The sequence below is a fragment of the Rhinocladiella mackenziei genome, assembly GCF_000835555.1.
Source record: "Rhinocladiella mackenziei CBS 650.93 unplaced genomic scaffold supercont1.6, whole genome shotgun sequence".
NCBI classification, from domain to species: domain Eukaryota; kingdom Fungi; phylum Ascomycota; class Eurotiomycetes; order Chaetothyriales; family Herpotrichiellaceae; genus Rhinocladiella; species Rhinocladiella mackenziei.
The window spans coordinates 1,658,232-1,674,440 of record NW_013550599.1 but is presented as its reverse complement, the minus strand read 5'-3'; the positions used below and the strand labels follow the sequence as shown (position 1 = coordinate 1,674,440).

The 16,209-nt window shown below is 49.5% G+C and overlaps 3 protein-coding genes across 3 annotated transcripts; 1 reads left to right on the top strand and 2 right to left on the bottom strand.

Moving 5' to 3' along the window:
* Nucleotides 1-351: 351 nt before the first annotated feature.
* Z518_08403 (uncharacterized protein) lies at nt 352-2,262 on the bottom strand (the record flags this gene model as incomplete). The annotated part of the gene is made up of 6 exons (XM_013414144.1): nt 352-679; nt 764-1,322; nt 1,382-1,505; nt 1,558-1,775; nt 1,833-2,003; nt 2,073-2,262. 6 exons carry the CDS (start codon nt 2,260-2,262, stop codon nt 352-354), a joined length of 1,590 nt encoding a protein of 529 aa, XP_013269598.1.
* Nucleotides 2,263-3,594: 1,332 nt separating this feature from the next.
* On the bottom strand, nt 3,595-5,467 carry Z518_08402 (calcium/proton exchanger; the record flags this gene model as incomplete). The annotated part of the gene is made up of 3 exons (XM_013414143.1): nt 3,595-4,746; nt 4,797-4,992; nt 5,088-5,467. The coding sequence occupies 3 exons, from the start codon at nt 5,465-5,467 to the stop codon at nt 3,595-3,597; spliced, it is 1,728 nt and encodes a 575-aa protein (XP_013269597.1).
* Nucleotides 5,468-9,404: 3,937 nt separating this feature from the next.
* Z518_08401 (uncharacterized protein) lies at nt 9,405-16,076 on the top strand (the record flags this gene model as incomplete). Its single annotated transcript, XM_013414142.1, has 1 exon — nt 9,405-16,076. One exon carries the CDS (start codon nt 9,405-9,407, stop codon nt 16,074-16,076), a length of 6,672 nt encoding a protein of 2,223 aa, XP_013269596.1.
* Between the last annotated feature and the right edge of the window lie 133 nt (nt 16,077-16,209).

Below are 16,209 nucleotides of genomic sequence, written 5' to 3'. Positions count from 1 at the left end.
GCTTTGATTAAGATCATCGGCCTGGTGGGGAAATTGCACAGGGGAGGATACCCAACGTTTATCCGGCATCGAGCTTGGGCGTTGTTATTGGCATCCATGTCCATTCCATTGCCCTGACTTGATAATTAATCGTAGAGGAATCCCCATCCCTCCTGGCGCATACCTTAAGGCCTTGTACAGCTCCGATCCATTGGGCAATCGACGGTTTATCATTATGGAAAGCCGTCATGTTATCATCAACTGTAGACTTTATCCCCCCTCTCCCCCTTTTCTTCCTCTCCTGGCTCGCAAGTTCCTTTGTGAATGTCCCTATCAATCGACACTGACACCCTCATCTGACCAGCTGTACTTTCAAAGTGCATCAATCCTGCCCAACAACCACTGCAGATGTCGGTAGGTGCTCCTAGGCTGGAACTGCGGCTGCATATGTCCACTCAGATACGTTTCCGCCCACATCAAGCCGCGCTCGTAATGTTGCACGCCCATGACGCCCTGGTAGTCGTCGAGGCCCTCGAAGCCGCTTGAGTCAAAGACTTCCTGGTATTGGAGGTCCAGAAGCTTGATGATGATGGGCTTGGATGGTTGGGATTGGAACCCCATCTTGCCGTTCCAGGTCATGTTTTGGATCGCGAGCATGGTGCCATTGGTGAGGATATCGAGGTCCAGTGCGCCATTAGAGCTGCAATCCGTCAGTCATACTTCGGTGGAAAGGAGAGGAAGGGAAAAGGGAGGTGGCTGAATGGGAAAGGGGAAAGAAACATACATCAGGACACGATTAGTGGCTTCGATGACTCGAGGCAGGACGCCCTGCAATGGATCCGGGCTCAGGTCATCATAACCCTCTGGTCCGCCATCCCCCACGAAGACCGGTCCAGTACACAATTCCCAATCTGTCGTCAGGGGCGCGTGCATCGCCTTCTTCACATCCGTCCGGTTGAAGTAAGGAGGCAGACCGGGGTACGAGTAGATCAAGTCGGTGGGAAAGCCCAAAGGGTCTGAGAGTAACGGACACTGCAGGTTCGGCTCGTAGACATTGAAGCATGGGTTGACGCCGTATGCGTTAATGTAGACCATGTCCCAGGTGTCGCAGTCGGGATCCGCGGTGGTGTTGAGATACAATGGTGGCTGGGTCCCATTTGGCGGAAAGTGCAGGAACTCCTGGCGGTATTGGGCATAACCGCACTGTTGGTCACGTTTGGCGAGCATGGAGAGGAACGACTGGTTGAAGCCGAGGATGTTGTTGTTTTGCTCGACGAAGGGGTATACGGAGAGAGCGTTGGCGTAGTCGAATGACCCGATGCACGGGTCGTAGACGAGAGCGCCTTGGAGGAAACGTTAGAAGGGTTATGGCCCGAGGCTTGCGTGTGGTATAGTGATTTACCGGAAACATTGAAGTGAGTGATGTCATTTTGATCCAGCATTGCATTGGCGACGTATGGAACATATCGTCCGGCATAGCTCTCTCCCGTGACGTAAATCTTGTAGTCGCTGATGTTGAAAATTTCCTATTGTCTTCTCATCAATTGAGATTTTTATCCCCAAACGGAGCTTTCGTACCTGGAAGTTCCTGAAGAATTGGACAAACTCCTCAGCCGGTTCTTCTTCATTTGTGGCGGTCGGTTTCCCTGGAGAAAATCCCACACCCACTGGATATTCGACCCAAAGCATGTTGGTTAAATTGACCCAAGAATAAGGATTGATTTGAGGAGAGTATTGACCCCAGCTCCACTGAATCAGTCCGTTTTCTTGGAAGAATCCTTCCAGAGAGCTGCAGCCTGAATATTGGAATCAGAGATTGCACATGCGTCGAAATTCCCCCCGGGAATCCCTACCTGGCCCACCATTGAACCAGACGGTAATTTCTTCAACAGGGTTTCCGACTCGAGGTTGAAAGACAAAAAATAGTCCCCGACTGTCATCAGACATATTCAGAGGAATGACTCCGCTGTACATTTCCGTCATGAAGCTTTGAGGGATATCGGGCAAGGATTCCACGAAGTATTCTGCAATATCACAGCGTCAGATTCACAGCAACCTTAGGTTTGGACATTGAAATATTGTGTCAAACTTACTCTTGGTATCATTGGTGTAATACTGTCTTTCGGAAGGTGGGGTAGTTCGGCCATATAATGACCTGGCTCGCAAATCTTCCAGTGCCTGCGGTGTAAAACCTCTTCTTTGAGCGACATCTCGATGGCGGCCTGAAACGGTGGCTAGCAAGAAGCTTCCAAAAAGTAGGATATTCGTCCACTGTTGAAACATCATGTCCTTGTCACAGATTATACTCTGGTGAGTGGACGTTGGAGTAAAGGTGCAGCTACCAGCTACATATAAAGTTTGAGCAAAAGCGGGTTGGCGTTACTTCAAATCCACGATCACTTACCAGCGGATCAACATAACTCTCGCGATTGGGTCCCTTTAAGCGATGGTTGCATGATAGCTGTCAGGACGACCGATATAGGCTTCAGGCGATGGAAGCCGATGAAGGAATGCATGCTTTAGATCCATTAGTGAGCCTGTTAGAGGCTTCCTTGACCGTTGAGGGATGTAACTCCACGTGGAGTGATCGTCAACAACTCTTTTTTTGGGGGGTAGGAGAAGAAGAACAAGGATTGCTTTGTAGACCGGGATTCCAGATCGGAATGGGTCGTGTCAAAGCTCTGCATCGAAAGCCAAAGACGTGAGTGGGACAGATAATACCCCGATTTGGGACAGTCTTTTGCAGAATGAAGGTCTTGGAGCTTGGCTGGAGCTTTTCGGAGCTTGAGTTAGAAAGCTTTTGACAAAGGAATCAATGGCTCAGATCCAAGGTTCACTGGGAGGCCGTATCTCGTTCATCGGCAGGGTTGATAACAGAGCTTTCTCGCCACGACGTATCCGTAACTTCCGATAGAGGGATAGGTTGAAGTGCGCATCTTGCTAGGACGATAGTAGTGTTACCTTGGCGGGTACCCAACACCATGCGGGGTACAAAAAGCAAGGAACAGGAAAGATAAGGTCAAAGTTGTGGGCATCTGACTAGGCTTCGTTTCCATCATTACCGTGAAGGCCGAAAATGGATAGTCCATGTCATAAAAAGAATCGTCGGAGAGGAATAAACCTATTGTTCACGGGTACTTGGGATCACCCTCGCCGGGCTGACACATACGAGGGGGCTAGGATTCGTGTCCGAGAAATGATCTTCCGAAAACTGGACAAGCAGTGAAAATGCAATCTTGTACTTGGGATTCCCTTATCAACGGCATCAGAGCAGGGTCGTAGTAGACAATGGTGTAAGCTTCGAAAGAGGAAGGACGAAGAAGGGAAGCTCGGATGATGCCGGTGGTTACTCAGCAGCAAGTCATGTGACCCCAACTGGCAGCCTTGCGAGTGCTCTTATTTATCCCCTTGAAACAATTCGTACCTCTTATCTATCGGGGATACGTGGCTGCAGGATATCTCCCTGGGATCAGCAGCATCCTGAATCCATAGCCATTCTTCTTCATTTTCCAATGAATCCTTGTCTGAACACTGGTCAGTCGTAGACCATGTTTGTTCAATTTGATCATTTCTCCCCAAATTCCTCGATTGTTGCATATCGTCACCTCCTCTCTGCTACATCTGATCCTTTGGCGTTGGGAAGACATATGCTCCAACCCCAATAATAAAATAGCAGGCACATAGCAAACTTCCCTCCAACAAATTGGTCCTGCCATTTAGGATCAAAAAGTTCACCAGGAATGTGGTTGCGAACAACGCCACAGTCTCAAAGAGACCAAAGAATAATGTCATCTCCCTACCTATTATCCATCCCGCGATCACCACTAGAGGAGTCACAAAGAGGGAAATCTGAACGGATGAACCAATAGACACCCCGATCGCAAGGTCAAACTTGCCCTTGGTAGCAACCGTGGTGGCTGTAATGTGTTCAGCACAGTTGCCTGCAATTGGCAGAATGATGAGACCGATGAATGACTGAGTGAAGGGCCCAGACGAGACTATGTCGTCGAGCGTGTTGACCATAAATTCTGCGCATACAGCCACAAGGAGTGACGAGACCACAAGCAGACACATCGATGTTTTGCGTCCAATTATCAAGGTCGGATTCTGGGGTACATCCACTTCGCTTCTGGGGTCTTGATCCGAGACCGGGTTTCCGAGCAATAAACGTGGAAGACTGGTGGTAGAGCCAGCAATCGACATTTGACTGGTCCCAGAACGATACATGGACTCTTGACTTACACCCCGCCGGGATGAACTTTGGGAGACAGGTCGACGGCCGCAACGGGGATGCTGATATATGGAATTTTTCGGTGTCGTCTTCTTATCAGGTTGCAATTCCGGCGTCTTCCTTGCTGACGGCAAGTCCTCATTATCACTGGCCTCATCGACTTGGAAAGAGATGCCGTTCTCTTCAACCTCAATTTCCGATCGTTCCGAAACATCAATAGAGCCAAGCTCCAAGCTGTCCTTTCGAAAACCCTCGCTGAGAGAATGATCGTCGCCATTCTCCTCATCCTGAAATCGGATTGAGCGTGGGAGGAGCAATGATAGAGAAGACCTCCCATCATGAGTGCGACGTGACATAGGCGCCGGGTCATGGGCAGCAGCAGGATGATTCGGCACACGAATGACGATAGATCTTCTGATCTGAAAGAAGATATAAAGCAAGTAAGTAGCTAGTAAAGTTATTGAGGACGCTCGGCTTAGAGTCAAGACAGCTGTTCCTGCGTCTTTTGCATCCTCGATAGAGTGATAAAATGCGTTCTGCCATCATCAGCGCCCTAGCGGGTCCACCTCATTGGAGAAGAACTCACCGGTATAAGTAGGCTAAACACGGACACACTGAGTAGGCATGCAAGTGCTTGGGCCTCGTCTTTATTGTGGGCCTGTTCCTGATAATAAAAGCTTCCAGCAAGAATAGCTGTCCCCAGAATGAGAAGCAGATTTACAAGGATTGAACCCAGGATGGACGCCTGGACCACGTCGAATTGGTTATGGTACAAAGCGGCACTGGAACCGTCAACTATCATCAAATCACTATGGAATGACTTACAGACTATTGATGGTTAGCAGGTCAAACATATAATTGACTGGATACGACTGACAAAATGACAATTTCAACCAGATTCCCAAACGTTACGTTGAGTAGGGCACCCAAGGCATCTCCTGAGCTTCGTGCTAAGTTCTCGGTTGCAAAGGTAAGCAACGCCGAAAGTGGAATGACTGATATTACGTTGGTCGTGAAAACCACGGTCTTGTTCGCCTTGACTAGGTAGCTGGCCACCGCCACGGGCACAACAACCAGGAGGACGTTCAGCCATGAGCACAGTGCAATTGCACGGATCGTGGGAAAGAACCCTGTTGGCGATGGAGAGAGTTGGTCATCTGCTTCCTGCGAGTGTAGTGCAGGTCGCCATCGTCTAGCAACATCAAATATTTCGGAACGAGTTGGGAAAAGGCGGAGTCGACCTGACAAGCATGTCATTATCTCGTTATTCAATATGAATCTTTCGCACAAACTCAAAATCCTGAGAAAAGCGTCAACAACTGCCACATGGTCATGGTGTTACAATGCCAAAGGAGGTCTCATACCTCGAAGCGCAACTGCTATTTCCTCCAGGCACCTCGTTCTGATTGTGATGTGAACCTTCTCCTAACAAATTGCTGTGATGGGAGCCATGGTCTTCTGTATTCATTCTCTTGAGGCTACAGACAAGGCAGATCCAAAGGAAAAAGCAATGAGGGTGAAGAAAAAGTGGATATATGTATTCTTTTCAATGTTGATGATGATACTGAGGAAGCAGAACACGAATAATCTTACTGCGGAGGAGAATCCTACTCGCCTAGCTCCCCACACACCCCCGTTGGCAGCCCTTTTTCCGTTTTGGACATTATGAGGGATTTTTCCGTGAGAGAGGCCTGTTGTTAGCGAACCAGGACCACTTGAATCCTTTCGGCAAGGATTCAAGGTATCCACATGGGTATGACTGATGGAGCAAAGAAATTTTCTCCAACATTCTTTTACATTTTGATTGGTGGCGAGGCCAGGAACCTCCCCTCTGCAGGGGAACTCCGAGCTTAGAGGCCGTGCGACAAAGGCACTGTACCTCGTTCAGCGACTGGCACTGTGCGAGCGGTTCTGGGAATTTCAACTCGGCATTTTCAAAAAGGAACAAGAAATTACAAGTCTTTCGAAGGTGTCAGACTTGCAGAGGACCAGACTATTAACAAGAGAATAAGTGCTTCGACTATCACACTTAATCTGCCTCCTGCAGTGATAATCAGTTGATTCGTCTTCTTCAAAGTCCACGGCTTATAATGGGTCGACTCAGATGCTATGGCACCCATGACAACAGCACAAAGAACCAGCTCGGAGTAAGTTCCTGAGCTGCACTCTTCGGTTCTGTCAAACGCTGATAGGACCTCGCGAAGTTCCTTACCTAGTCGCAATCTAGTATTATAGGCCCCTGCAGCGGGAAGCAGGACTTCGTGACCATAAGTCTGGGTCGCTAGCCGGCTAATGTCAAAGATAGAATTTTGGTTTTCACGCTCGTTTATTGGGGCGTCCTTTGATGGATTCAACTAGTACAGGATGCGTTGGAAGATTGTACCAAGCAGACCGATCTGATATAGAGGACGGTAGCCTTCAGCGGAACGGTGGCTTTGATCAAGAGCAGCAGTCAATTGAGCCGCACGTAAGGCTAACCCCACAACGTCTGGATGATTGTCCTACAGAATGTGCCACCCTGTTCCAAGGAATGACAACAAGATCTCAGCGTCCATATACAAGCTGAATTCCCGGTTGTCGTACGCATATCTCAAATCTCAGCGGACTGGGAAGACGGGACAGTTCCTGTCCTTGCACGCCACAGCAACATCTGCCCGGTCAAAGTGGTAAGCACAAGCCTTTTCCAACGTGAGGTTATGGGAGTACGTGCATTTGAGGCGGGTGTCCAACCCCAGGTCTCACCGACTCTAGACCACCACCATGTTATATTAGTGCGACAAGAACGTAGAAACGAGGTACGTCCATTTGAAAACGACCATAAAGCTTGATACACATGGTTTCAGCCAATGGTGTCTCGGAGTAAAACTGGACGGTTGAACCCTCGTAGAGATTTCCACCTTGCGTTGTCAACATCATGATATTTTTGAGCCAATCTTCCGAAGCATGACTGGTCATCAGCCCGAATTTTTCTGATAAGTCTTATTGCGATTGCTTGATGTTTCAAGCGAATGTGTATCAAAGTTCTCATGATGGTTGGATCGGATAAGCTCACAGCATTGGAAAGATGAACACGGAATTGCAAGGGCCCTTGTACCACTGCCTTCCTCCAGAATTTCACCAAAGGACTTACGGCAGGACCAGTCACGGCAGGACAGTTGCGGGGGCTAAAGATGCCAAATCTGGCACACAATCTGACAGTGTAAGGCATCAACCACTGAGAGCATAAAGGGTTGCATAGTTTCTTTCGTGGGTGGCTATGGTGAAACGTATCGAGGCACCAAGTTTTTCTCAGCAGGATTGGTGATTTTCTAAAATACTCGTCCCATATATGATCTATACGAAGAGAAGCATCTGGAAAGCCCAGGATCTGAATCTCCATCGTCTCAGACAATGTACAGGAGGGTTTTAGTTGTCCGCAGTGGCAATAAGCTCAACCTTTCCACTGTAATCTATTCATCAAGAATGGTAATTATGACGGAATAGTGGCTTCAGAACACGATGGGCGGGTTCGATAGATGACAATCTAACTACATGACGGCCTATGTCGCTTCCACCTATAGCTTGGAGCTGTCCGAGAAAAATACACCAAACCCTACTTCAAACTCGCCATAGCCACAATCAATCTCCACACCACAAACGCCAAACACGGTCCCGCGACTGCGAAGAACATATCTTCCCGCAATACACTCCAGGAGTCTAGTAAATATTGCGCCAACATCACCCAGAAGCCGACTAAACACCCTAGCACGGTCGCGGGGCCTACCTACGCGATATGCCTGTATTGCAGCCCTCTCTTGTCCTTCGACTTCAAGTACAACGCCTTCGCAAAATGTCCCCACAGGGTTCGTAGATCCGACGCAAGTACGTACCTAAACGATAGCGGCATTTGGAAAAGGTCTCGACACGAGGATACGTCGGGGAATATTCATCCTGCGTGGCCAACAACAACTTGGATGCAGCCAACGATTGTCTTCTTGGAAATTTCCGTATTTTTCGCTCTGCTCAATCTTGGGTCGTTGATAGTGTTGTGCATCAAGGCATTACTCAGGCTGCCTTTTTTTTTTTTTTTTTTGGTCCAAACACACAGCTGATCTTGTACAGACACAATATCAACGTCACGGAGTGCTTGTCACGTGGCTCTCCGGCTTTCCTTTCACCTTGACTATCGCAGCATTGGTAGTGGCGCTACTATACGCAAAATCATGGGCCAATGAGGATGGGTCGTCTTCAGAACTGTGGTCTTGATCATGCAGTCATCAAGAAATTGAGGTTAACTTTGGGAGTAGTAATGTTGGATTCGGCATCATGTCATTATATGGCGAGTCCGTCGACCTTAGATTTCACCGTAGGGTGCTGACTTGGACTGATTCCTCTGAAGGACTGTGTCTTCTGTGATGGGCTGAAAACAATTGGCTTGGAATTGACCGGTCTGATCTTGTTTTGCATCAGCATTGGAAAGCTTCCATAGATAACGACGTCCCTCAAGATTGCTCTGCACAGCGAAAAGGCTTTCAAATCGTCTATAAAGAGGCCCTCAGGAGTGTAACTGGTTGGTAGAGCGAGAGCTTTCAAGTTGCGCCCCATTTGACACAAGAATACAAATTTTATATCCGGAAACACATACCCAGTAGCGAATGACCAGATATGGATGGCTAGGACAAGGCGAACGTCACAATCTACAAGCCAGGTCAAAGGAGTGTGACTGACCAAGACGAGTTTGGAGGAGCAAAATCGCTGTCCAATACACCTGCTATCATTTTCGAACAATGTCATGTCTGCCACAAATGGTAGCTGAGTATATCGAGTAAAAAACTCTACTTGGTAGTTGGGACCTGCAGTGATAGCCGTCATTCCCTAAGTGATTCGTTCCTTCTACAAGGCTGAAGCCGACACATAAGTGTCAAACGATTGTGGAAGGTTTGCCGAATTGCGGAAAATGAAATGCCAAGAATTCGAGACGGGGCTCGGATTTGCCCAAGTAAAAATATTCGCCGCCTGACTTGAAAGAACTCAAGAACTGAGAGCAGGCAATTATATCCTCTCAGTAGTGGTGGCGCGTGTCATTCACTCTTCAACTAATTGCTATGTCGTCTTGAGCGACGAATATTTCATCTTTGCTGTGCCCCAACCACACCTGTAGGCACCCGACCTTCTCAAGCAGTCTCCAAAAGTTGTCGACTTCCTCTTGCCCGTCATGGCGGATCCAAATAATGTCTCGCAATACAAATACTCGGCGATGTCGAACCTGGTTCTCCAGGCCGACCGCCGATTCGTTTCTCGCAGAACAGACGAAAATACTGGAGATCCAGAATCGCTGGCTGGAAGACTCAATATCCGTGACATGGGATCGCGAATCAATCGAGAACCAGCACCGAAACAGAAAAAGTTGGCTCCTGGTCTACAAGGTGTGGAACGAGGATCGATACGGGAAGGTGAAGATGTTCTCGAACGTGAACAAAGGAAGCGAAAGAGGGGTGAGCCTGCCCAAACTCGAGGAGCTGGCATTTTGTCTGCCGGCGACGCACTGATCGAAGGGCTCAAATATCGTCCCAGGACTCCTGCTACTCGGGCAACATACGATTTATTGCTCACCGTGACGGCCAATGCTCTGGGGGATGTTTCGCAGGAAATCGTTCGAAGCGCCGCTGATGCCATACTCGAATACTTGAAGGATGAAAATCTGAAGGATCTCGATAAGAAGAAAGAGATTGACGATATTGTGGGAACTACGATGACACCGAAGCAATTTAACGAACTGGTCAACTTGGGCAAGAAGATTACCGACTACGATGCGCAAGATGATGACGAAAACACGGCCGATGGCGCCGGCGCAGATGAGGCCGAGCTTGATGAGCGCCAAGGCGTTGCTGTGGTTTTCGATGAATCCGATGAAGACGAAGATGGCGTTCGCCGAACGTACGAAATCCGAGACGAAGATGAAGGATCCTCGGACGAGGAAGATGTTCAAGACCAACCTAGTCTCGAGGAATCCGCATCTGCCGGTGGAGCCGGAGCACCTGATGCTAATATGGATGGAGATGAAGACACTGGAATGGTTCTGGACGGCAGTATGGGTGATTCCGGCCGCCGAAAACGGGATGACACAGATTTCATTCCGATCCACGAGATTGATGCGTATTGGTTGCAGCGTCAAGTCGGTTCTCTGTATTCAGATGCTCATCTTCAGCAGCAAAAGACCCAAGATGCCTTGCAAATTTTGTCTGGCAAGTCACTTGCAGGCGAAGAGATATCCCTTCGAGACATTGAAAATGATTTGATGGACTTGTTCGACTATGAACACCCCGACATGGTTGGCAAACTTGTTTCCAACCGAGACAGAATCGTGTGGGCAACGAGATGGCGAAGAGTGGCTGAAGACGATGATGCTCGCCATCTTGTAGAGAGCGAAATGGTCGAAGCAGGCCATCGAAGCATTTTGGATGAACTGCTCGGTAAATCTGATCGAAATGGGGAAGGCCCACGTCCAGCCAAAAAGATGAAGCTGGATCTCATGGATATTGACATTCCCAAAGCACAGGCGGGTGAACAAGAGAAAAAGGATGGGGTGCTTTCGGGAGGCCTGCAGCCTCAACGGCTCATCAACCTCGATAACCTCGTCTTCGACCAGGGAAATCACCTCATGACCAATCCGAAAGTCGTCCTCCCACAAGGCTCTACGAAACGGACGTTCAAAGGCTACGAAGAAATTCATGTCCCGGCACCGAAACCCAAGCCAGCTCTGGGGGAAAAGAATATTCCCACCACCGAACTTCCTGATTGGGCCAGACCGGGATTTGGATCGGCGAAGGAACTTAATCGGATACAATCAAAGTGTTTCCCCTCAGCCTTCCATGATGATGGCAATATGCTCGTCTGTGCTCCAACTGGTTCGGGGAAGACCAATGTCGCCATGCTTACCATCCTTCGTGAGATTGGCAAGCATAGAAATCCCGAGACTGGCGAAATTATGCTGGATGATTTTAAGATCATCTACGTTGCGCCTCTGAAAGCGCTGGTACAAGAACAGGTGGGAAACTTCGGAAAACGCCTCGCAACATATGGCATTCGAGTCTCGGAACTGACGGGAGATCGACAACTGACCAAGCAACAAATCGCCGACACCCAAGTCATCGTGACCACCCCAGAAAAATGGGACGTCATCACGCGAAAGGCCACCGACATGAGCTATACCAGACTCGTCCGGCTGATCATTATTGACGAAATCCATCTCCTGCACGACGATCGCGGCCCAGTCTTGGAAAGCATTGTCAGTCGAACGATTCGAAGGATCGACCAGACCGGCGACCCGGTCCGGATGGTGGGACTGAGTGCCACGCTCCCTAATTATCGCGACGTGGCCACGTTTCTTCGAGTCGATCCGGAGAAGGATCTTTTCCATTTTGACGGATCTTTCAGACCTTGCCCACTTCGGCAGGAATTCATTGGCATTACGGACAAGAAAGCCATCAAAATGTTGAAGACGATGAATGACGTCTGCTATGCCAAAGTCATCGAGCACGTCGGCACGAATAAGCAGCAAATGCTGATTTTCGTCCACTCTCGAAAGGAGACGGCCAAAACGGCCAAATACATTCGAGATAAAGCGGTGGAATTGGAGACCATCGGCCAGATCATGCGAACTGATGCAGCAAGTAGAGCCGTCTTGCAAGAAGAAGCAGATGCGGTGAATGATCCTAACTTGAAGGACCTGCTGCCCTATGGGTTTGGGATTCACCATGCAGGAATGGGTGTTGCCGACCGTACCTCGGTCCAAGAACTCTTTGCTGATGGCCTCTTGCCAGTCCTTGTCTGTACCGCGACACTGGCATGGGGCGTGAACCTCCCCGCTCATACCGTGGTCATCAAGGGCACACAAGTCTATTCACCCGAAAAAGGCAGTTGGGTGGAATTGAGCCCACAAGACGTGCTTCAGATGTTGGGTCGAGCCGGTCGCCCGCAGTACGATTCGTACGGTGAAGGTATCATGATTACATCTCAGGCTGAGATTCAATACTATCTGTCGTTGATGAATCAACAATTGCCTATTGAAAGTCAGCTGATGGGCAAGCTCGCCGACAATCTCAACGCCGAGATTGTTCTGGGAAATGTCCGAACCAGGGACGAAGGAGTGGAATGGCTCGGTTACACGTATCTGTTTGTTCGAATGATTCGATCTCCAGGACTCTACAGTGTAGGTACGGACTACAGTGACGATGAAACTCTCGAACAAAAACGGGTGGACCTTATACATTCCGCCGCGGTGGTCCTGGAAAAAGCGGGACTGGTGAAATACGATAAGAAATCGGGCAAATTGCAAGCTACTGATTTGGGCCGCATCGCGTCACACTATTATATTACCCACAATTCGATGCTGACTTACAATCATCATCTCCAACCCTCCATCGGGACCATTGAGCTTTTCCGAATCTTTGCACTCAGTGATGAGTTCAAATACATCCCTGTCCGACAAGATGAGAAGCTAGAACTGGCCAAACTATTAGGCCGAGTTCCGATTCCGGTGAAAGAGGGCATGGAAGAGCCGCAAGCTAAAATCAATGTCCTTCTGCAAGCATATATCTCTCGACTCAAACTCGAAGGTCTCGCACTCATGGCGGACCTCGTCTATGTTACGCAATCGGCGAGTCGAATTTTGAGAGCAATCTTTGAGATATGCTTGAAGAAAGGTTGGGCGTCGGTCGCCAAAATTGCTCTGGATCTGTGCAAAATGGCCGAAAAACGAATGTGGCCCACCATGACCCCGTTACGACAATTCCCCATGTGCCCCCGGGAGTACATCCAGAAGGCTGAACGCATGGAGGTGCCGTGGTCGAGCTACTTCGATTTGGATCCGCCCAGAATGGGAGAGCTCTTGGGACTTCCCAAAGCCGGTCGAGTGGTGTGTGATCTGGTGTCCAAGTTCCCCCGACTGGAAGTTCAAGCTCAGGTGCAACCAATGACGAGATCGATGCTCCATGTGGAGCTCACCATTACTCCCAATTTTGTTTGGGATGATGCGTTGCACGGAAATGCTGAATCCTTCTGGATCGTCGTCGAGGATTGTGACGGTGAAGAAATCTTGTTCCATGATCAGTTCATTCTGCGACGCGAGTTTGCCACGGGCGACATGACGGAACATTTGGTCGATTTCACGGTGCCGATTAGTGAGCCGATTCCGCCCAACTACTTCATTACCGTGGTCTCTGATCGATGGATGCACTCGGAAACGAGAGTTCCCGTTTCATTTCAGAAACTGATTCTTCCTGAACGATTTCCGCCCCATACCCCGCTCTTGGACCTCCAACCAGTGCCGGTGCAGGCCCTTAAGATCAAAGAATACGTGGCCCTCTATCCAAACTGGGACCGGTTCAACAAGATCCAAACGCAGGTTTTCAAATCTCTGTACGATAGCCATGACAGTGTGTTTGTAGGTGCTCCAACGGGAAGTGGCAAGACGGTATGTGCCGAGTTTGCTCTCCTACGACACTGGAAAAATCCAGAGGCTGGAAAAGCGGTTTATGTTGCTCCCTTCCAAGAGTTGGTGGACTATCGTCATGCTGATTGGCAAAAGCGCTTGGGTCAGCTGGGTGGGGGAAAGATCATATCAACATTGACCGGTGAAATCGTGGCCGATCTTCGAATTTTGGACAGATCAGACCTCGTTCTGGCGACTCCCACTCAGTGGGATATCTTATCTCGGCAATGGCAACGCCGGAGAAACGTACAGAATGTCGAGCTATTCATCGCGGATGAACTTCACATGATTGGTGGCGAAAATGGAGCGGTTTATGAAGTGGTGGTGTCCCGAATGCAGTACATCCACATTCAGCTGGAAAACAACATGCGGATTGTCGGACTGAGTGTACCACTTTCCAACGCCAGAGACGTGGGTGAATGGCTGGGGGCCAACAAGCATACCATCTACAACTTCAGCCCGATGGTGAGGCCGGTCGGACTGGAATTGCATATTCAGTCATTCAACATCCCACACTTCCCGTCGTTGATGATGGCAATGGCGCGACCCGCGTACCAGTCCATCTTACAGCTATCTCCCGATAAGCCCGTCATTTGTTTTGTGCCCGGCAGAAAACAAGTTCGAGCCACGGCTCTTGATATCCTTTCAGCATGCATCATGGATGACGACGATGAACGTTTCCTTCATACCAATGTCGAAGAACTGGCTCCATTCTTGGAACGAATTCATGAGCGAGCGTTAGCTGGATCTCTCACGCATGGCATCGGTTACTATCACGAAGCGCTATCGACAAGCGATAAGAGAATTGTGTCCCATCTCTTCAGGATTGGGGCTATACAAGTCATGCTCGCTTCCCGAGATGTCTGCTGGGAACTTCCCGTCACGGCACACATGGTCATTATCATGGGCACGCAGTATTTCCACGGCCGAGAACACCGCTATGTTGACTACCAGATTAGCGAGATTCTCCAGATGTTTGGCCGAGCTTGCCGGCCGAGTGAAGACAAAGTCGACAAGGGCGTCCTCATGGTCCCTGCTGTCCGAAGAGAGTATTACAAGAAATTTCTCAATGAAGCCTTGCCGATCGAGAGCCACCTGCAACTTTGGCTGCATGATGCATTGGTCACGGAAATCAGCACCAAAACCATAACTTCCACCCAAGACGCCGTCGATTGGACGACGTACTCATACTTCTATCGTCGCCTGTTGGCCAATCCCAGTTACTATGGGTTGAACGACACTTCTCACGGTGGCTTGAGCGCCTATCTCTCCGAACTGGTCGAGAATACCTTGAAAGAACTGGCAGAAGCGAAGATCATCGATTTGGACGAAGAGGATGACTCCCTCTCGGCCCTCAACCCGGCCATGATCGCGGCGTACTACAACATCTCCTTCATCACGATGCAGACCTTCCTTCTGTCACTGAATGGCAGGACGAAGCTGAAAGGAATGCTTGAAATCGTGACCTCTGCCACCGAGTTCGAATCTATCCAAATGAGACGCCACGAAGACCACATCCTCAGACGCATCTACGATCGCGTACCCGTCAAAATGTCCGAACCGGCCTACGACTCCCCTCACTTCAAAGCCTTTGTTCTGCTCCAAGCGCACTTTTCACGCATGCAACTCCCCATCGACCTCGCCAAAGACCAAGAAGTAGTCGTCAGCAAGGTGCTCAGTCTCCTTTCCGCGTGTGTCGACGTGTTAAGTTCCGAAGGTCATCTCAACGCCATGAACGCCATGGAAATGTCCCAAATGGTCGTGCAAGCCATGTGGGACCGCGACAGCCCATTATTGCAAATCCCACACTTCGACTCCAAGATCGTCGACATACTCGCGACACACGGCATCAAGGACATCGACGACTTCATGACCGCCATGGACCCAAGCGAAAACCCTGACCACGCTAAACTTGTCGCGGCCATAAACCTGAGTAACCGCCAGCTCGTCGACGCCGCCAACTTCACCAACAACAAGTACCCTAGTCTCGAACTGGACTTTGAGGTCCTTGACAAAGACGAGGTCACCGCAGGACAACCATCGTACCTTCAGATCCGCATCTCGCGCGAAGTCGGGGAAGACGAAGATGAAGGCGGAGATAACGCCGAAGTCGATCTCACAGTCCACGCGCCATTTTACCCGGCCCGCAAGCTTGAGAACTGGTGGCTTGTGGTCGCGGACGAAAAGACAAAGTCGCTATTGGCTATTAAGCGCGTCACCATCGCTAAGAATCTCGTGACAAAGCTGGAATATATCGTGCCGACGCCAGGGAAGAAGGATCTCACATTGTTCCTGATGGCGGATTCGTATGTGGGTGTTGATCAGAGTATGGCCTTTAGTGTGGATGTTGCCGAGGGCATGGATGAAGATGAAGATGAGGAGCAGGAAGATTGAGGAGAATAAGGAAGGCCATCCATTGATTAGTTGGCACAGGAGGAAGAGAGTGAAAGTTGTTTGCCTTTCCAAACGCGAAGGGTAGGAGTGAGCATGTGAGATGGTAATAAAAAATTTGATTGGGTTTCGTATC